Source organism: Alligator sinensis, unplaced genomic scaffold (genome assembly GCF_000455745.1).
Source record: "Alligator sinensis unplaced genomic scaffold, ASM45574v1 scaffold735_1, whole genome shotgun sequence".
Taxonomy (NCBI): Eukaryota; Metazoa; Chordata; order Crocodylia; family Alligatoridae; genus Alligator; species Alligator sinensis.
This window is the reverse complement of record NW_005842639.1, coordinates 163070-184171: the sequence shown is the minus strand read 5'-3', so window position 1 is coordinate 184171 and position 21102 is coordinate 163070. Positions and strand designations below refer to the sequence as shown.

The 21102-nt window shown below is 48.7% G+C and overlaps 1 protein-coding gene across 4 annotated transcripts in view; it reads right to left on the bottom strand.

Moving 5' to 3' along the window:
* The window catches only part of RNF115 (ring finger protein 115), a 32099-nt gene that overhangs the window by 8452 nt on the left and 2545 nt on the right, over positions 1 to 21102 (bottom strand). For 2 of the 4 annotated variants that reach the window (XM_025215277.1, XM_025215278.1), the window contains exons 2-4: positions 7192 to 7250; positions 3304 to 3361; positions 373 to 570 (exon numbers count right to left, since the gene is read on the bottom strand). In XM_025215277.1, coding sequence (XP_025071062.1) covers positions 373 to 570; positions 3304 to 3361; positions 7192 to 7250 — 315 coding nt within the window. Of the gene's footprint in view, positions 1 to 372; positions 571 to 3303; positions 3362 to 7191; positions 7251 to 16287; positions 16426 to 21102 lie in introns of all 4 variants that reach the window. The other 2 variants (XM_025215279.1, XM_006033491.3) reach the window with 2 other exon arrangements.

The following is a 21102-nucleotide window of genomic DNA, read 5'->3' as shown; positions in this document are numbered from 1 at the left end:
GGGGGTGACATTTTGCCATCAAAGTCAGTCCCATATCCAGCTGGCTCCGGAAGTCAGGTTGTGATCATTCCCAGCTTGGCAAAGTATTAACACAGATGAAACTGGTTTAATCAATAGGCTGGCAGCATTCTCTCATGTTTACAGCTGAAACCCACGGACCACAAGTTAAAAACACCACGGTATCATCATTTTGTTAGGCCACCTTGGGGAAGTGGCCCCATCCTCTGTTTTTCCATCTGTAAAATGGGCATGACCTCTTCATGGCAGGCAGCAGAGGGAGTGGCTTTCAAACCCTCCATGAAAGGTTGCCTAGAAGCAGAGGGCAATAAAGAAGCCGTGGTCTAGGAAACAGGCAGCCAAATTGAAACACACCTCGAGCTGCGAGGGCCAATGAGGATTGGCGGCGGTCGGCTGGCATGATCTATTCTGGGATCCATTAACATGAATGAGCCTGGCTTTCTGGCCTTTCGCCAGAGCTGGTCCTGCCGGCATGAAACCCGACTGGGATGGGTAAGCTGAGACGTTCAGATCAGAGAGGTCATCTGCATAAGACACACGGGCCTGCGGCTTCTGGGTGAATCGATAAAATGAGGTGGAATAATTGCCAAGGGTCTTGGCCCCCCACACACAGAAAGCACAGGCAATGACACAGAGATGGGTGTAAAACAAAGTCAAGGGACACCCAGGTTTCTCCCAGATCTCTGGAGACACTGTGCAGCCTGAAAGCCCTAGCCTAGCATCTCGCAATGCAAATGCACTCGGCTCTCTCCATCTGGAGAAAACCTCTCTGCAATTAAAAACTGCCCGTGGTTTAAAATAGCTCCACTACCAGCAGCTGATGCTCTGCTACGAGAAGGGCAAGGAAGGTTTTACAATTCAGATTTTATGAAAGACTTCACCACGTGCCGCAGAATCAGCCATGCCAGACGTGACACCTCATGTGAGGGCTGCTGGCATTTGCCAGATCCAGGCACATCGCTGCAAGACGAGGAGGAACTTTCTGACTCAGAGGGGTCAAGCATTGGAACAGGCACCTAGAGAGGTGGTGGAGTCTCCATGCATCCCTGGGGATGTTCAAGAGCAGGTTGGACAAGACATGGTGGAGTCAGAGCTCATCTTGCCTTGCACAGGGGACTGGACTAGATGCAACTTCATGAGGTCCCTCTAGCTCAACTTCCCTATGGTCCCATAAGAGTGACATTGGCTACTGGAAATAGCCAGGAGCTCAGATGCATCGCAAGCATTGGGTAACTACAGAACAGAGGGGAAAACAGGGTAACATTTACTATCCACTGCCAGAGTGACCCCTGAGCAGAAAATTTTGCTGGAGAACAGTAGCTTCATATTCTGCATTGCGAGCCTAGCAAGCCAACTCCATCCACACGGCTTTTCCGCTTACTCTTTTCAACTGGCCTCAGGGGACAGGGGCAGAATTGTGCTCGCAATCAGCTCTAAATCACTGTGCACAGACACAGCCCAGACTCAGCTGCTACTTTTGATCAATTTGAGCCAGCGCAGTGTTTCTGTTGCTTTGCCGAGAGCAAAGCCTTGCTCATTATTAATGCTAGGAATCTAAATGTACATCCTGCCTTCCATCTTGACATACCCTGGCATTGACTGGGCTCTGCCAGTGCTCTTGCTGGGACTTCAAGCTGGAGTTTCCTGGCTAGAGGGTCTTGCTCCTCCACTCAGGATCAGGCTGATCACATTTGGGGTCGGGAAGGAATTTTACCCTGTGGTCAGACTGGTGTGGATGGGACAGGATAGGGGCTGCCTTCCTCCGTAGCAGGGAGTGTGACCTCTGCCTGGGATCTCAAGTGTATATTAGCAACCGTTTACAGAAGCAGGATGTTGGCTGCTGCCGTCCCCCTGCTTTACCCGTGGCAGGTTTGGGTATTATATCTTTGTTGTGGCAAGGCTGACAGTCTTACATAGCTTTGATTATGGGTTGTATAGGATGGTTTGGACAGGGCTGATCCTGCCTCCGGTCTAGATGTGACCTTTGCAGGTCTCTTCCAGCCCTGCTTCTCTCTGATTCTTTGTAAACCACCCCCCAAAAAGGAGCAGAATTGCTCCACTTTGCTGCTGTAATGCAGATGACTCTGTGGTAGCACTGCCATTTGGCAGCCACGCAGCAACAGTTTACTTAAAAAAAATATACTGGACCTGACTGAAACTGTTGGGGGACATTTAAACGTAATGACTGTAATGAAAGAAGCCAGGGATTTAACGAGAAGGGTTAGGAAGCCAACACATGGAGCAGGTAAAAGTAGCATGCCATCTTCAATCACCACACTAGTCAGTGAGTAAAGGAAAAATGCTGGAGAGAGGGAGGTAATAGATCCACGAGGCAGGAACAAAGCTGCTGAAAGAGGTTACAGCATTCATCCTTTGAGAGGAGAAAGGGGGCCTATCTTTAAAATCAAGTCCCTTCCCTAGTTATAGCAGCAGTTTAAAACCGAGGGGTGCCAGACTAATGCCAGCCCCAGCCTGCATTGCAACCTGATGATCCACACATTCACCCACATGCGGGGGTGACTCAGGAACGGAGATCTTGCCTTAGCTCAGCTCCTGTATTTGTGAAGCTTGAATCAGGCTCCTGGCTGGCTGACAGGGGCTTTTTCTAACACCGAACTGCAAGGACTCTACTAGTACCATCGCTTTAAGAACCATGTGCTACAAGCTTATTTTAGCCAGTGTCTGCTGGGGTTAAATCCTCTCCTGCTTGGACCAAATTACAAGCACCAACATCAAGACAAAGGGATCAGCCTGACAACACCCCCACACATGTACTTTTCACCACTTCCCAGAACCTAAGTTTTTGGAAAATACTGGACAATCACTGCACAAGCTGCCTCTGGCTTGATGCACCGGGACAGGCCCATTTCCGGATCCCATCACAGCTGGGAAGGAAGGAATTGCTGGAGAAACACTCCAGATTGCTCCCTTCAGGCCCCTAGCATCTGCTGGTCCTGTCGCCTTGCCTTGTTACATGCTGCCACGCTCTCCCTTGCCATGCTCTGGGCCTGGGAACAGATCAGTTATTCCATCCAACCCCTTTCAAAGCTTCCTCAAGATGTTCCCGAAGCTGCCTAAAGGCTGTGAGTGAATTCATCCACTGGTTCATATCCACCGAGCTCAGCCTGTGGCCGTGTCCCAGATGAGAATGTCTTGTGGGCAGAAGCCCCACCTGATTTTGCAAAGGGTTAAAAGCACACTGTTGGGAGGCAGCTCCCAGGCCCAGCTCAGGTTTAAAGGCATCACTTTAAGTCAATATTAAAAAACAAAAAATCCTTCACTCACCTCTTGAAATTGCGTGGACGGACTGTCGTCTATCCCACTGCCACTACCATCTAGGAAACTGGGGAAAGAGAGAGAGAGAGAAAATGAGAGCAGGGAAAGGCTCCCAGAAATAAAGCTCCCTCTGCCAGGGGGTTAAATATAGGCAGTGGCTCATGTGAGCAAGACGCTCAATAAGGAGCAAGGCAAGTCCCTTGTGGGGTAGGAGCCAGGAAGGCTGAGCAAATGCAGGGCATGAGGTACTTTGTGGAAGGAATTCAGCTATATATAAAGGCTGGAGTCAGAGCAGCGGGGCAGGCAGGTAGAGCTGACGAGCGTGCTGGAAGAATGCGGTGAGCGCGCCTCCCAGGCACGGAGGTTCTCCTTGCATGGAAAGCTATTTGAGCTGCACTCCAAGGCTCCCATCTGAAGCAGGCAGACGGTTCACGGCACTGCCAGTGAACACCAAGATAAACACTTGCGCCTGGAGCGGCTATATGAGTATCTGGGCTTCACCGGGGCTGTTTGATTTCCTTCAGGGCGCTCTGAGTTGCTTGCTTTACCTTGGGTATTTTGGCCTGTTCTGTAAGATCCACTTGCAAACTGAAACCGAAAGGGTCAGGCGCTCAGCTTGGCGAGGTTTCAAACCCTGTGCTTTAGCTGAGTTTGCTCAGGGAGGGAAGAATTCACCCCCAGCCTGTTCCAAGGCAAATATTTCTAAAAGTGCAGTTAAGCAAAACTGTCAGGGCTAAAAATGCCCTGGAGAGCTCTGAGCATCCACCTCCACAAGAGGGTAATTCGAAGTGGAATGGGTGCTGAGATGAGAGGACTGTGGAGGAGAAAAGATCTAGATCAGCGGGGCCAACCTCTTTGGCAGGTGTGCCCCACACCCTCCCCAAGTACCACCCCAACCCCCTTCCCGATCTGATGCTTGGCTTTCTGCTCCTTGGTCTATATTCCCTGCCCAATCTGCTGCTCCTGCCAGATCCACTGCTCTGCTCTCTGCCCTATAGGTCACTGTGTCCCCCCAACTCCCTCTCCAATGTTCTGCGTGCCACATGTCCTCAGGTGCCTCCCTGTTTAAAATAACCAACTTCTTAAGCAGCAGTAAAGATGCTTTTGCCTCAAATTCTTTGAAAAGACCTTAGTTTCCCATACAGCGAAACAGGACCAACGGAAATCATAACAGGGAGTAAATGCATTGAGTCCATTTTTCCTCAACAATCCAGTTCTTAGGTAAATAGCAACTTGTCACTTGACTCCCTGGCTTAGCATTATCGAGTAATTGGATTATTGCTAAAAAGAAATTTAAGGGTAATTACATTATTGTTCTTATAATATAGACTTCAAAACTCGGGAGAGTTTCAGGGAATGAGATTTCTTGTTGGACGATCTTTCAAATGCCATTTAACTCTGTTTGAAGTGCTTGGGAAGTGGGTGAAATAAGTCTGCTTGTTTTAACGTAGAACTGTCTCACAAAAGGCATATAAATAAAATGAATTCAATCATGTTACGGCCAGAAATAATGTATTCAGAACAGTCCTAAGGTCACCTCTGTGTGCTGTTGTGCAATTAGGGAAAGTGATTAGAATATACTTTACATGACATTTTCCTTTCATATGCACCTACCGTAAAAAAAAAGTGCCAGCCTAATGATAAGAGAAGGCTGAAAGGCCTTGGCTGATTTGGCCAAGCAAAACAAAGGTGGAATGGAAAGGGGTTAGCACTGCTCTCTGCAAACACAGTGGGGGAAATTCCAGGGATGGGGAAGAAAAAAAAAAAAAACTTGTTTAAGCAGAAGACAATGCTGGAACAAGAGGCGAATGCAAGCTGGCTGGGAATCATTTTAGGCTGGAACTAAGTGAAGTTGCTAATCACCAGGAGCTCCAGAATAGTCTAAGAGGCTCTTATCCCTGCTGCTCTTTACCGCTTTGGAGATCAAGCTTGATCAGTGCATGAATGGGATCCGATGATGTGGCAGCCTGAAGCGGCTGGTAGCCAGATGCAATATCCCCAGGGTCCTGTGCTAATTGTTGGACCTATCTAGGAAAGGGAGAGTGCAGCAGTCATGCTTTCACTCTCCAGTGACATGCGCTGCCCTGGATTCCTGCGCTGTTCGCCGCGGATTGCTCTGACGTTCCCCCAAAGTGGCACAGGTTTTCACCCCTGGTTCAGGACTGAAGACAGCCAGGGTCAGAGCACAGCACTGCTCACTCCCACTTGTCTATAGGAGGCAAGTTCTGCTTCACTGAGTCAAGGCATTCAAGTTCTGTTCTAGGCTTTGCGCCTGGTACGGCCATGGGACCTTGGACCTTTCCCCTTTTCATGACTCAGTTTCCCCTTTGATAAAACACTGAGATTGGTCTGCAAATCACCACTTATACCCCCAGCAACTTGAACCCTCATGCTGGCAGGGGCAGGGCACCAGTTATGGACTCCAGATTATAGATCAAACATGACTAATAGACTGTACTCAGGCAACTCAATATACCAGTAAATCTCTCTGCATTTCCAAAGCTCCCTGCAACAGGAAACTTCTCCCAAGCAAATGCTGGTTACATGTCCAGCCATAATTATTACTACAAAAGTGGAACGCTAAATAAAGACGCATACCATCTTGAGGCATGCTTCCAAGATTATTCTGAGGGCAGCTGGAAAGTGGCTAGGGACTAGATTTTAAAAATCAAAGTAGCATCTGCACTTCTGAGTCTCAAGCTAGTGAGCGCAATGCCACCCCACCCAGCCATGAATAAGAACCACTCTGAGACACCTACTCTTATTCATGGCTTGGTGGAAGCAACAATTAGCCACTCCCTAGATACCGTATTTCTCAAATACAACATGCACCTTCCCCCAAGTCCACTGCTAGAAATGGGGGCATACAATATAATTGAGAAAATATGGTAACAGCAGTAACCATGCTGCCACACAGGGATTTCTGGCTGCTGCCTGCAGACACTCTCATCCTCCCCGCCTACCTTGCAGAGGATTGCAAGGAAGGATCTTTTTATTTGTTCTATCTGTCAGAAACAGGGTGTGTATTTTATCCAGGGGTGCGTTGTATGCAAGAAAGTATGGTTCTCCATGCAGACAGGGACACTCCGGTAGAGGTGAAAGGGAGGTAGTATCAGAGGGAGGAAACTCCAGAGTTGCCAATCCCTGTGGCTGGCTCCATGCTTAGCCATGAGAACACCCTCCTCTATCATCTCCCTAAAATGATGCTTAAGCAGCCAGTGACAGTGCAGAACAGGCTGAGCTCAGTGAGCAGAGGGCAAAGAGGGCTCAGGGGTGAGGGAAGAACCAGTATTCAAGGGACTGGGGTTCAAATCCCTTTTCTGCTCCAGATTCATGGGATCTAGGGCAAGTGACCCAAGACTTCCTGACCCTCCATTCTGCACTGGCAAAATGAAGACAGCAGCACTCCCTGCCTCTCAGAGGTGCTGGGAGGATAAAGGAGCTTCAGGATTACGAGGGGCTCCAGGACTGCAGTGATGAGGACTTTTAAATAACTTAGAGAGAAGAAAATGTGCTTTTAACCTCCAGATTCGCAATATAAAACATTTAATTCTCTTCTCAGGGACCTAGCCCCACTGGCTTAAACTACCATACTGCAAAATATACTGGCCAGAGTCTGAATTTACAGCTATTTCCCTGATCCCCTCCTAATGATCCTGGGGTTGGGGTGGAGGGAAATGGCTAATACAACTTATTTTAACTCTGAGAATACCAGTGTTGGTAATAATCATTGTTGCTCTCAGTCTGTATAAATGCCTCCTGGTTGCCTTGGACACTTGTTATCTATTATTTTCTGAATCGTGCTCAGATGCCTGGCAACAGACAGCTTAGAAAAGTTTGCTGATATGTGCAAAAATCTGACGGGACCTCTGGTGCATTCACGCGCATGTACAGTACCTGGAATCTTCTGTCACTTCTTCAATGAAGCCTGATTCACATCTGGGGCAAGTGTACTCCTGGAAAGAGAAAAGAAAGAAAACTGTCTTTAGCCACAGAACATTGCTTCCGTCTGAAACTGCCGGTGCAATGAGAAAAAGCCATTCTGAGACAGGTTCCACAGCCGTGTTTCCCCCGTTATAAAAAAAATACTGAAATTTCTTGCAAACAACATACCTTTCCCCCCCAAAAACAGCTGAAAATGGAAGTATGCATTATATGTAAGGGTATAGGTTGTAGCCGTGTTGGTCTAAGGACATAGGCAGACAAGGTTCTTTGGGTAAATCCAATATCTTTTATTGGACCAACTCAAATATTTGGAAAAATTCTTCTTAGCAAGCTTTCAGGCACAAGCACCCTGCTTGTGCCCAAAAGTTTGTAAAGAAGAATTTTTCCAACTATTTGAGTTGGTCTACAAAAAGATATCAGATTTATCCAAAGAAACTTGTCTGCCATTATATGCAAGGAAACTGGTAACAGCATTTTCTGCCACTGACCAAGCAAAAGCAAAAGTAAAGTCTGTAGCCGATCCACAGAGGCAGAACAGACTTCCCAGCTGCTGCCACTCAGTTACTTATTACAAGTAAAGATCATTTTTCCTTTGTTCTGCCTTTCAAAAACAAAGTGTGCATCTTTTTCCTGGGCACATGGTATACAGGAAAATAGGGTAAACCATTGGCACTTCCAAAATTGCTTTTACCAAAGGATCTCAAAGCATTTGGGAGGGGACAGGTAGGCATTTCTGCTTTACAACCAAAGCACAGAGAGGTGCCTTACCCAGGTCACACAAAGGCAGCAACAAGCACAGAAAGCAGCCCTTTACTTCCTGACTCCTAGGCCATCTTTTCTAACCAGCCATACAAACAGCTCATGACTGGAAGAGAAGGGGCCTGGATAAAACCTGCAGTTCAAGAGATCTGCTCCTGTACCACTAACCCCTGCATGTTACTACAACAGGAAGAATGAGATTGCTTTGGATTCATTCAGAAAACAAAATGACATTGAAGTGATGGCAGTGTCGAGACTGTTTGTACAACACTTGGATCTAAGCAGCAAACCCGTCTAGATAACTCCGTTTAAGAGACGAGCCAGGGTTATTTAGTTTGAAGAAGACAAGACTGGGGGATTTGATAAAAGTCTTCAAATCCTTCAAGGATGATGACACAGAGAATGCAGATGGGCTTTTCACCGTGGCCGCAAGCGACAAGAAGCAATGGCCTCAAGCTGCAGCAGGGGAAAACGTTAGGCTGGAGATGAGGAGGAACTTTCTGACCATGACGGCGGTCAAGCATGGCAAGGGCACCTAGAGCGGTGGTGAAGTCTCTATCCCTGGAGCTGTCCAAGAACAGGCTGGAAAGACACGTGGCTGGGATGGTTGAGTTGGTGCTGACCCTGCTCTGACCAGGGGACAGGACCAGATGACTTTGGAAGGTCTCTTCCAGCTAAACTTTTCTAGGATCCTAAATGCCATTTCCAAGCCTCCACTAGAAGCCCTGGCACCTTACTGATAACAGCCATTAAGAAGAGCTGCTAACTGGACAGCTCCAGCGACGGTGAGAACCCCACTCCAATTAAATAGAAACCAGAAGAGATGGGAATCTATTTGAAATGCAGCTTTGGAAAAAGGAGACAATGAGAATGAGCTGGAAGCTGCTTGGGCCTGGTTTTCTGCTCGCTCACCTCACCGCACTGTCCCTTGGCAAATCCCAATCATCCAAGCTCCTGGATTGGGGGTCAGATACTGACTTGGCTACAGCAATCCATGCGTGTGCGACTGGGAAGCGAAAGCATCTCTCCTCTTTGGTCTGCAGTCAATCAGCACAGCTGCACTAAAGTATGTGGCGATGCAGACCCAAGCTTCCACAGCTGGACAGATGTTAGGAAGCAGAAACAAGTTGTCAGGACAAGCAATGGGATTTCTCAAATATTAGAGCGAAACTCAACACAGCGAAGCCCTCCCTCTCTGTCTCACAACCTTCACCAAATAGTCTCATCCTCAAATAGCAATACATCAGGCTAAACACAGCTGGAAATGCTCATCTGTAGTTTTAGTTTTGCTCTGCTTGGGTTGACGGACAGAGAGGGGAGGTGGGTGGGTGATGAAGAAAACATGCTCTCTCAGGACAGGGATGGGAAGGTCTAGAACAATGTAATAAAGAGAAAACTATACTCCAAACACAGAGCTCTTGGCCAGCACAAACAGAGCCGGCTCTTCAAAGTACTGCCCTATAAAAATCAGGCTGAGTTGATCGATGATGGCTTCCCACGATACCATGATGTTGGCTTTGGATGCTCTCATGCTGGTGAACATGAACCAAAGGTGTGAGCCTAGGCTCTGAAAACTGCTCCATGCAGACACAGCCCAGTACACCCACAGCAAACCATTAGCTTCCACCAGGGCCTCAAGGTCCTGAGCACAAAACAGCTGGTCAGACGTTCCCTACTGTATCGAGCTGTTTTACTGACAAGCATTAGAACAGGGATTTCATTTCAGCAATCAAAAAGCGCTCAATGTTTGCAAAACAGGCAAGAGCGACAGGCCAGGAACTTCCTCCCCCTCCTTTAGAAGAGAGTTTTGGTTTCCTGGTTTCAACCTCCCTGCTAAAATGACCAACAAGGGATTGGATTTGCAAAAAAAACCTGGATGCCTATAGCAGGCTGATGGAAGCTAGACATCAAACACCCTGTGAAAAGACAAGCCTTGTACTCATTGCATTTAAGCTTTTGCCACCTGGGCCAGGCCCCAAACTTCATGTGTTTCTGTATTTTAAAGCTCCTTTAAAATCGTGGAAGATTTAAGCTTTTCAAAAACCTGGGCTGCCTTCAGAGCAGTTGTTCTCAACCTTTTTTAGACTCAAGACCCCCTCATTAAACTCAAGGTACCCCTTGGAAAATGCCGGGTTTTTGCTGGTTACAGAAAAATACTATAGAAATTCTTCCGTTGCAAAGAACTTGCAGCCCACAGCCAGGAAGGACGGGTTTACCACTGTGGATTCTTGTGTGAAATCTCTGGGTTTATCTTGTGATTCATTTCTGTACGTCTAACACAGGCACCCTTGAAAGGATCTCAAGGCACTCAAGGGTGCTGCAGCACCCTGGCTGAGAACCACTCTTCCAGCTGTTGCCAAGTTGAGAAAAAACTTAGCACATCTTGGATGTTTCAAGTCAAGTCAGTCCCGAGGCCACTGCGAGTGTTGCAGCACCTTAGATGTTTAGCCTAAGAAAAAAAAACAGGTACTGAACTCATAAAACAGCCTAAGCTAGTGCGTCTCTCTTGAATGAAAGCAGGTAAATGCTGAGCTGCGAACTCAGCCATTCTGGGATCTGCCTCGACACTTGGTTTCTATGGGATTTCTTTCCACGCCGCTGCAAAACTAGAGACGGCAGGCATGTTTGAAAGCCCCTTCCCCTATCACTTGTTAAAAGAAGCCTTTCCTTCTAATTTCTGGAGTCCTTGTTCTGCCCCTGCATTGTAAATCGCCTTGGTGTGGGGCCAAATACCAAAACCCCCAGCAGGTGCTGACGACTGTCCTGGCCCCGTTCCTCCCGGGACGAAGAAGGATTTAAGACACAACATTCCCAGCTCTGGAGAGCAGTCTCAGGCCCCAAGCTCGGCATATCCCGGCCAGCCATATTCTTGAGCTCTGCGCGTGTCCAGGTAGATAGGAACCGGCCTGGGCGGGGGCGGGAAACGATCAAGTTACCCCCCATCTCTTGCCTTGTGGCCCTGGCTTATCCATGGCAACGGCTGAAATCTATTCTAAGAAACAGCTAACAATTTCCCCCTTGTTTCATAGCTGCTGGTTGCCAGTCATGGGCACGCTGGCAAAAAATGAAACGTTTAGGACAATTTGGTGCGTTCCCGCTGGAGGCCGGAGCACCGCGTGGAAGGAATTCCTGCAGCGATTAATGAAGTTACAGCCCTGTGCTAGTGCGGCCTCATGCCCAGCTCCTGGGAAGATCTTAAACAATCCAACAAGAACTGTTACCAAGTACAAACGAAGCAGCTTTTTGGACGTCAAGGGTCCTGATAACCTAATTTCTGGAGTCCTTGTTCTGCCCCTGCATTGTAAATCGCCTTGGTGTGGGGCACAGATGAGATACAGAGGAGTACATGGGACAGAGGCATCTTCTCCGTTCCCCGTAGCAATGCACCACCGGCTTCTCCTTTGAATGTGTCGCATCTGTTGGTGCCCAGAAAACGATCTAATTCCAGGAGTAATGTTACTACAGCTACAGAGCAGACGACAAAATATCTCCCGGCCTGGCCACGTGATGCCTTTAGAGATGCAGACGCAAAATCTGCACTAGCCTTTTTGCTCTCACATTACCCACTGGTCTGCAGATCCCACATCACCTTTGCCTCTTAGTCACCACAACCACCTTGCCTGCTTTTTTGAGTTTGTATCTCTCCACCAGTGGCTTACTTTGCCACGTTCTGCACGGATGTGTTAATTAGAAGCACTTATGATTTGCGTTCCCTCTCAGCCACGCCACTCGAGCCCCGTTTAGGCAGCTAACTCAGTGCTATGGCTTTCAATAGAGCTCAGCACGGAGAAGAATGGGAGCTGATGGCTGATGAGCTCTTGTAAAAAAATCTAGCTGCGGTTTCCAGCTGGAAGGCCGCAGACCGCATCCGAATGAAGAAATCTGCATTGCTCGTTGCACGGTAGGGCCGGATACTGGAGTTTAATGCCAAGGCGAACAGCCTGACGATGCTTCCACGTGGGTGGGAGCAAATCAGAGGATGTGGCCGGTCCAGAAGTACCTGAAAGCAGCAGCATGTTCTTTACTGATGCAAAGGGTAGAACAGCCTGAGAGAATTGAACAGAGTTTTTCCTCCGTGCCCCAATCCTTCTGGCCTGCCCTGAAAGTTAAGGTCACTCAGGGGCCTGGGGGATGGTGAGTGACTCGTACCTAAGGCTATTTGAGCTGGGGGGCAGGATACGGCTCCATCCTCCTCTATAACATCTGCAGTGTATAACCCTTCTCATTTTTTTATGCAGGTTAGGCTCAAATGATGACAACCCTGCTTCCCCCCCCCACAAAAAATGGGTGTCTCCTGTTCAGGACTGATCTCAGCTGATGTCAGGCACCTTTGGGGAAGCAGTATTAGGTCACTTGGGGTATAAGAGACTCTGTAGGTACAGCTGGCATGCATCTCAACTCAGTGTCCTACTGCATAGGATCACACTGATCCAATACCAACAGCACTCCATAGTGTATCTAGGGTTGGCGTGGGGGAACAGGACACCGAGGACAGCTGCCAGGGAACCCACAGCATAGCCGCCGAGCCGACAGTGTATGAGCAGAGGCAGTAGTATCAGTTGCCTTCAGTGTATAGAGAACCAGGACAGATAAGACATCCTTGCCAGGCCAGATACAGCCCCCCCGTCCTCAATGAGCTGGCTACACCTCTGCACAGAGAGCTTGGAAAGGCACAAGCCGCCCCCCCTCAATACAGCCTACATGTGCACAGCCCAGCCTCGACTATTTTATTTCAGTGAGTTTATACCACAATTAACCATAATTTTGATTTTTCGATGGATCAGGGGGCCCCAAAAAATAGTGGGCCGGCCCTGGTCAGAGAGGGGCTCTTGGCATCCAACCTCCAACTCCCCCGTTGTAACTAAAGTCTGTTAGGAGCAGGGAGCGTGACTCGGAGGACAGCTGTGCATACTCTGAAGAACATGAAATTTTATGCACAGACTGTCACCCGACCGACAAAGCAGTAGAGTGAGCAATGGAGGAAAGAGGGAATGAACTAGGGGACTCAAGGGCAAGAAATTCAAACCTATTCCTCTCCCACATACTGAAGCAAGGCTGGAAAGATGCTTCCTTTTCTCAACCAGCAACTGAGACCAAGAGCAGCATAAGATGTTAATTTTAAAAAGGGGGAGTTGTCCCAGCAAGGTACTCTCAGCATGGAGTCCTTGACCCTGCAACACGGCACGTCCTGACCGGGTCAGAGCTCAGTTGTCCTACAGGGAAAGAAAACCTGCTCTTACTTTACAACAGTGGGAAGAGGGGTTTCTAGATAGCCAAAGCACGTTTTCAGGATGCCTTTTATGCCCACAGACAAAAATCCCATGAAGGAGATGAAAGACTTTCTCCAAGATGGTCACAGATGTTAGGACCCCATCTTGACACACCTGGGGTTGGGTTTTTAAGAAGCACTGACCTGCCATGTAAGCCAAGGGGAGCTGTGGCTATTTAGCCCTTCTGCAAACAAGACGCGGAGGCTACTGCATCTCACACTGGAGTCGGGGAAAACCAAGCGCACAAGGGCAGAAAAATGGGGCGCGTACTGGGAAATCCAGCTGTGCACAGAGTAAATGCCAGAGCAAATGCAGCACAGCATTCAGCTCTGCCTCAAATCCTCCGCCTAATTGCATCAGGTTTTTCCTCTGTTAAAACTGCTGCCTTCAAGAGATTTTTCTCAACTTAGCAACAGTCGGTGTCATCAGTGCCATTTCCCTGGGCCCGGGGCTCTGACGTAGCACCGAGTTGATTGTGTGAAGCATCGTTATCAAAGCAAAGAAGCTTTCTTCCAAGAGGGCGGCCCTGGAGATAGGCTTATTGTAAGCCACAGATGCTGAAGCACCCATGGAGCTCCATTCAGAGGAAACCCTAGGAGAAGGATGAAACATCTTTACTGATGGCAGCATGCTCTGTGATGGACTTTCCTTTGGCTGAAAGAAACAGCCTGAGGACTTACAGCTATAGAGCCAATGGCCTCAGACATCCCCTCGAGATCCTTGGTTCTCAGGTTACTTAAGGACAGGTGTTTTGCCCAAAAGCATATGCATTAGATACAAAGGATGAGCAGAGATAAAGACGTTAAGTAACAGAGGAGCTCGGAAGTGTATGTGTAATGGCAGAGAGTTATGGAAGAGCAAAGAAGGGCTTTATCCCCCTGAGCGTGTGCAGGTGTTTGAGACTCCAGAAAAGCTGGAAAAGGAAGACAAGGTTTTTTGGGTAAATGCGATACCTTTTATTAGATCAACTAAATAGTTGAAAAAAATTGTTCTTTGCAAGCTTTCAGGCCCAAAAAGGTGTTAGACAACTCGGGTTATGAGCCACGGGATACAAAACAGCACATGGCTCAGAGACTGGTCCCAAGTGACCAAAGTCTGCTGTCAATGTGAAGTGAGTTCGTTGGGTCTCAGCCCGGTTCTTCACAGGAGCTGTGAGCACAGGGGAGGCAGGGAGACGAATCCCCGCTTTCACTGTGACAGCAAGGAGGGTGTTTCATCGTCCCGCTGGTCCAGAGCCACAACTGGGAGAGGAAGGAAGTCAGAGGGCTTCACACGAGCTGCTCTGAGCCCCCCATCTGCTATAGCAAACCCACCCCACCCATGCACTCCCTGGGAACCCAGCTGGGCTAAAACATCCTTACTACACCAGGCCCAGTGCCAGAAGATTATGTCTTGAGCAACTGGAACAGGATGGCAAGTGCATGTTTCCATGAGACCCACCATTTTGCCTTAAGGACTGGCAACGGGAAGTGAGCAAATCAAGGCAGTTTAGCTTGGGCTGACGCATGCAAGTTTTTTAGCTGGGTTGTCATTAACCAGAAGGGTAAGACCGCCTCACACATGCACCGAGTCTTCATGCCTCACCAGTGAGGTCACTGCCGGGCTATTATTTCCTTTGCCCTCCTTATCTTCCTGGGTAAGCATCAAGCGACAGTCCAAGGCAGGAATCTCGGACGAAGTTTCCCCTTCAGAGGTAACGGTACATCCAGACCTTGCAGTACCAGCCGTGGGTCTCTGCTATGCCACTATCCCTCCTTCTTCCTATGTCAAGCAGGTGCATACAGCACCAGCCATTCCTTTTCTGGGCTGGTTTCCCCAGTCCTTTATGCTGGACTGGTTTCCCCAGTCCTTTATGCTCTGATGCAACAAGGCACCATCACCCACTGTTCTGTGCCCAAGTCCATCTCTCGCCCTAGGTGGGCGAAGATGTGTTGGTGGCCCATCATCCCACCTGCCTTGGTAGATGAAACATGCCAGCAATCTGCCTTTGAATGCAGCTCTCAGTGGTTATCCCGATACCCCTGCGTTCCTCATGCCCTATAATCCAGGGCTTTGCAGAGCACTTTGCGGGGGGGTCAGATGTCATTAAGAACCAAGCTAGGAAGCAGTACCTGCATTTCACACATCTATTTGCTACTTTGCCATCTGTTTTCCTTGGGCGAAGCTATGGAAGGCCTAGGCAGGCTGTGTGTTAATGGATAAGCTGATAGACAAATCCAGTCTAGTGGGTTCTACAACTTTCCTTAGAACTGCTGCAGTGGCCAATTTCTCTGGCTTTATACTCAAGCCCATTTGTAATTCTTTCATGGGTATCTGGAAAGCTGCAGCTGTTTCATTACCTCTTGTACATATTCTGATGTATTCCTTACAGCAACATTCACGTGGACCATGGAAAATGGGTGGGAAGGGACCTCAAGAGGCTGGCTAGTCTGTCCTCTTCACCCAAAAAAGAATCAGTTCCATCTGAAATATTCCTTACAGATGATTGTCTCAGCTACAATTGTCAACAGGACCCAGAGCCTAAGCTATGGCACTTCCACCTCTCCCCTAAGCTGGCTGGCAGGGCTCTTAGCCCCACTTACAAAGGAGGAACCAGAAAGTCAGATGAGGCCTGGACCTGAGCCTGGTCTTTGCAAGTGCTACAGGGCTCCAACCACCAAAGTCCTCATCTTCCTGGTGGTGAGACGTGAGACCGACACCGCAAAACCTGGAAGGAAATGGGCGTGCGGAGTTGACCGAACGGCCCGGCCAAATGTTATGACAGGTCATTATGTTTTTTGCTGACTTGACCCCTCTCCTGTTACAACTGGCTACAGGATCAGTCACCACATATCTTGAACAGCTATGCATCACTGCTTGACACTGCGCAACCACGGATGGCTCCACCCCAGCCCTTCAGCTGGGGAATGAAATAAGCCCTGTATACAGCTTACTGCATCTACCCTGCATACACCACACACCTGAATAATATACAACCAAGGTTTTACAGGCAGTTAAAAAAAAAAAAACAAATTCTTACCTTGCAAAACAGGTAAGTAACTGATCTGGTCTGGGGTCACGTGCTAGGTCGGATCTCACAGGCTGTCTCTGCAGCCACGTCCTGGGTTGGACCCAGCATGCGGAGCTGGGGATTGTATGACAGGTCCGGGGCCACCAACTGCACATATATATGAGAAAAAGAGAGTCCCATGGGTCTGGAAATTAGGGGGGGGGCAGGAAGAGTAGTATTGCCACGACTCTGGGAGCCAGTGTTCAGTCCCCCTAGATTGAACCCAGGGGGACCATATACTGGATCCCAGAGTCATGGAAATACTACTCCCCTCACCCCCCCCGACAACATTTCCAGACCCATGGGACTCTCTTTTTCTCACATATATCCATATTAGCTGGTGAAAACTGGGGTGTGTATTATAAGCAAGAAAGTATGGTACATCAGCTATGGTTCAAAGGCTTGATCCTGTACTCAGAGGGAACTCTGGGATAAGAATAGCAGTGTCTAGCTGCCATGAGACCCCCCACAAGCCCACACACCTGGTTAGCTATAATTGCAGAAACAGAGCTTCTCACTGTCAAGAAGAACAGGACTTGAGGCCTACGTCAGTAATTGCTCTTAAATGCCCCTACCCTGTGTCCGGTATCCAGGTTGTAGCCGTGTTGGTCTAGAGGCAAAAGGAATCAGAATCTTTTCTCCGATGCCTGATGAAAGCTGCTTGTGCCCGAAAGCTTGCAATTAATTTTTTTGCAAAAGTCGAGTTGGTCTAATAAAAAATATCACCTCTACCATGAGTTCTGATTCCTTCCAACCCTGCTCTGTATTGCAGAGCTGCAGAAAATCTGGCTCTCAGTTTATTCCCAGAAAGGCTGAATTGCAATCTCCTTGGACAGGCAAGCTTCTTTGGGTAGATGTGATATCTTTTATTAGATCAACTGAGCAATTGGAAAAAAGTTCTTTGCAAGCTTTCAGGCACAAGCACCCTTCTTCAGGCACAGGGAGTCTCTGCTCTTCTGAGATCTCCAAGGAATGAAAGAAGCTAAGAGTGTGATGGGAGGTCAGCGAGAATGTAAATGGGTGGAAATTAGGAAAACAATGGGGACAGAAGTGAAGGGAGGGGGGAAAATAATTCCAAAGGTAAGTAAGGGAGACTGCTGTAGCTGAGTTCTCCAAGGTAGAAAAGAGGCAGTTTGTGAGAAAGTAAATAGCTGGAAATTAGGAAGACAAAGGGTAGAAAAAGAGAGGAGGGGAGGAAGTGGGGCAAAAAAAAAAAGTGTAAATGGTAAGGTCAGGCAGGTACCGGGTGAATCAGATGTCAGGCAGGTTGTAATGTGTTATAAATCCAATTTCTATATTGAGTCCGTGATGAATTCTTGGATGAAGTCAACCCTTATGCTTACAACATTTCAGGAGACCTTATTTTTTCCCCCAAAACCAAGTCACTACATGGATTAACACATAAGAGCAGCAGCCTCCCCGTTCATAGTAGCTTTTACTATGGGCATTTCCTCTGGAGAAAACCAGCCCTTTTGGAACCAGAAAGAAAAACCTAAGCAAACCAATACGAAAGAAGCCGGTTCATTATGGCCAGGGCTGCACGGCTTGCTCGAGAGAATGGCTGGTTACAAAGCCTTTTTCCTTGAATAGGCTTGCAGCTCTCAGGTACCCATTAGAAAGGACTTCACTGCAGGAAGCACCAACACTAACTAGCACAGAAGAGACTACGCATTCATTCAAGTCACGCAGGTCAGAGGAGTTTTAAAGAGGAATCAAAACAGGAACAATACAGGTTTTTTTTGGTTCTGGCGTTTTTCTTCCCGTTCCCGAGAGGGAGGTGATCAGAGAGGACTTTCCACCCTCTGCTCAGAGCATTCAGCTGACAGCTTTGAGGCGGCTGCGTGGCATAAAAAGAGTTTGATTTCCGCCCCCCCTCAAATGATAAGCCAGGTTTAATACTGAGCTTCAAAAGGAGGCAAGATTAAAAGGAGCTTGTAAGACTGGGATTCCAATTTGCCAGATCAAAATCTCTGCTCTGTCAATGTCACTTGAAAGCCAGCTTCAGGGAAGCCTGAAATGAAAATTGGTTCCCCAGTCTGCTCTCCTGCTAAGAAACCCTGCAGTCCAGTTTGGTATCCCAACAGCACCTTTCTTCCTGAAGGATCCCAAAGCAGATGCACTGATCTCAGGCAAGACACAGGACTGTCTGTATACCAAGCTATGGAAGAGCCAGTGTCTACCCAGAAGATGGCGTCTCTGCCAGGGGACTTGGGGGGGGAGCCCTGAAACAGAGCTAGCTAACAAAAAGTAAAGTCCTACTTAAAGCAGACTAGCCTGCTGTGATCACACTAGTTAGTAGGTAGAATTAAATGCAATAGCAGGCAAAGGTAAATCCTGAGCTGACCTAACTTGGGCAAAAGCTACCTTAATTCTCTACATACAACACCCCCCCAAATAAAACATGCACCTTGTTTTTGGAAGGCAGGGTGCACAAAAAACGGTCTTTCCAGCGTCACGGCCGAATGTGCGACACAGAGCAAGTCCTCCTGGGAACACAGTGTCCAGGAAGCGTGGCACCAGGAAGTTCCTAGTGCCAGCTGCCTCACCCACACTGTTTCTAAGGATGCCATGCTTCCCAGGAGGATTTACCCTATGTCACGCAAAGGTAGGCCCCAGACCCTGGCAAAGGGCAGCAGCGGGACTACTGTAAGTCATAAGTTCCTGAAAACAGTCTCGTTTCCACATCACAAATCTCATCAAGATACTACCAGCAGCTTACTTGCTGCTTCCAGAAGCTACAGCACTCACCCAACAGCTATGGCTGTGAAAAGGCTAACACAGGACCCTGCCATCTTGGCAGCTGCCGAGTCTCCAGGTTTCTTTTCCAGTAAAGACAATAGCTTCCCTGCCTAAAACATGCACCTTAATTTTCAGGGGTGTGTGGGAGACAGGGCTGCACATGGTACATGAGAAAATATGGTAGCAATTACCTCATCTTCATTAGGATTTTACCAACGAAAACAGGCCTGTACCCTGAGCAAAGACAAGGTCTTAGAGATCTCTCGACTGTAAACGTCCCAATGAAGAGGCACATCTGTGTTGTAATCCTGTCTTGGTTGCATTGCCAGTACAGTCAAGATGGGTTCTTTATACCGACAGAGGACAACCTTTTTGGCAGGTGTGCCACAAATTATCCCCGTACCCTCCCCGAGTGCCACTCCGGTCCCCTTCCCGACCTGCTGCTCTGCTTTCTGTTCCCTACCCTGTGCTGCATGCTCCCTGCCTCATCTACCACACTCCCTGCACACAGCCTAACAGTGGCATCCACGCTGTAAGTTGCCCACCCTTGTTTTATACCATCCTCGTGGCTGAGCTGCCTGGCACCGAATGCACCGCCAACACCACGAGAACCGGCATGCAGGGATCATTTAATCCATCTCAAGATGCAGCCAAGGCCCGAGGCGACAGGCAGTAGCTGCTGGGTGGCAGACAGCTGAACTGAGCAGCGGAGCGGCGGGGATAGTCTCACACGTACAAGGGTCTGCAAGTGTTTTCGACGAGCAAGGAAATATTATAAGGAAACAATGTGCCCCCAATACACCCCCCACCTTCCAATGCAACTGCAAGAGGCATTTTCGCCTTGTGGCTGGAGGAGAGCCAGGAGGCCAGGCACAAGGATCTCTCCTCAACAAAATGAACAGCAAGATCTTTAATAGCAAGGATCAGCCAGGATCACAGCAGAGCCGGCAGAGGGGGATGGGGCCATGTCCAGGATCACTGGGCCCTTTTGGGCTGGGAGGAAGAAGGGGAATGTCTTTAAAGAATAACCAAAGCAGGCAGCAGACATTTGCCTCGCTGAGGGTCCCCCACCACGAGAAAGCCTCTCCAATCCCCCACGCGCAGTCAGACGTCAGGCCACTTGTCCTCCTTTTATTTTGAAAGGGAGGCTGAGCCACAGGACATGCACCAGCAGCACTGTAGCCACCCCAAATGGGTGATGAGGAACATGGTCACCCTGCTATCCCCCACCACACACACACACACACACACATATATATGGGGCTGGCTTCCAGCCAACATAACTTCCAAGATCCTCACTCCTCATTAACTGTTTCCTACGCCTATCACTGCAGAACCCATTGGCCACGTGTGGATTGGTGTAGCCTGGGAAGTGAACAGGCCAGAACATGGCTTGTGGCAAGGGTTGCCCTGCCCTGCAGAGATCCCCTGGTGGTGTGTGGCAGGGAGAGGACCGGGGGAGAAGGATGACATACTAATATAACCCACTGTTGTCTTTTCTGGGTGGATCACAGCATTGGTTCCTGACTCAGGATCTCTGGCAGCTCTGCAGCGGCCCACTGAGATCTGACAGTGTGGGGGAGGCAGCCAGGTCCCATCACCATCGATAAACCCCGATGGAAGTCAGGCACTGGTTTCAAGAGATGGTGGATCTATACATCTGCATCTTCTCCAAGGAGCGACTGATACTCTGCTTAGATAACCCCCGGTGTAAAAAAATCTCCTCCAGGTTTTACAAATCAACTGCCAGTCTCCCTCGCTCCGTTCAGCTGGCATTACCCTTGTCTGATAACGCCTGCCAGAGTGCTGTCAAGAAAAGCTCCCAGCTTTGCAGAGAGGAAATTAGCACAGAGAGGGGAAGTGACTTGCCTGACGTCAGAGATAAGTCAGGGGCCGAGCTGGGATGAGAAGCCAGGAGTCCTGGCTCTCAGCTGTAATCCCTGGTTCACACTACCTCCAGACAGACACGCCTGGCAGAGACCTGGGCCAATGCAGATTTGAAAGTAGGCCCTAATCAAGGGCACTGAAAACAGCAGCCCCCCTTAC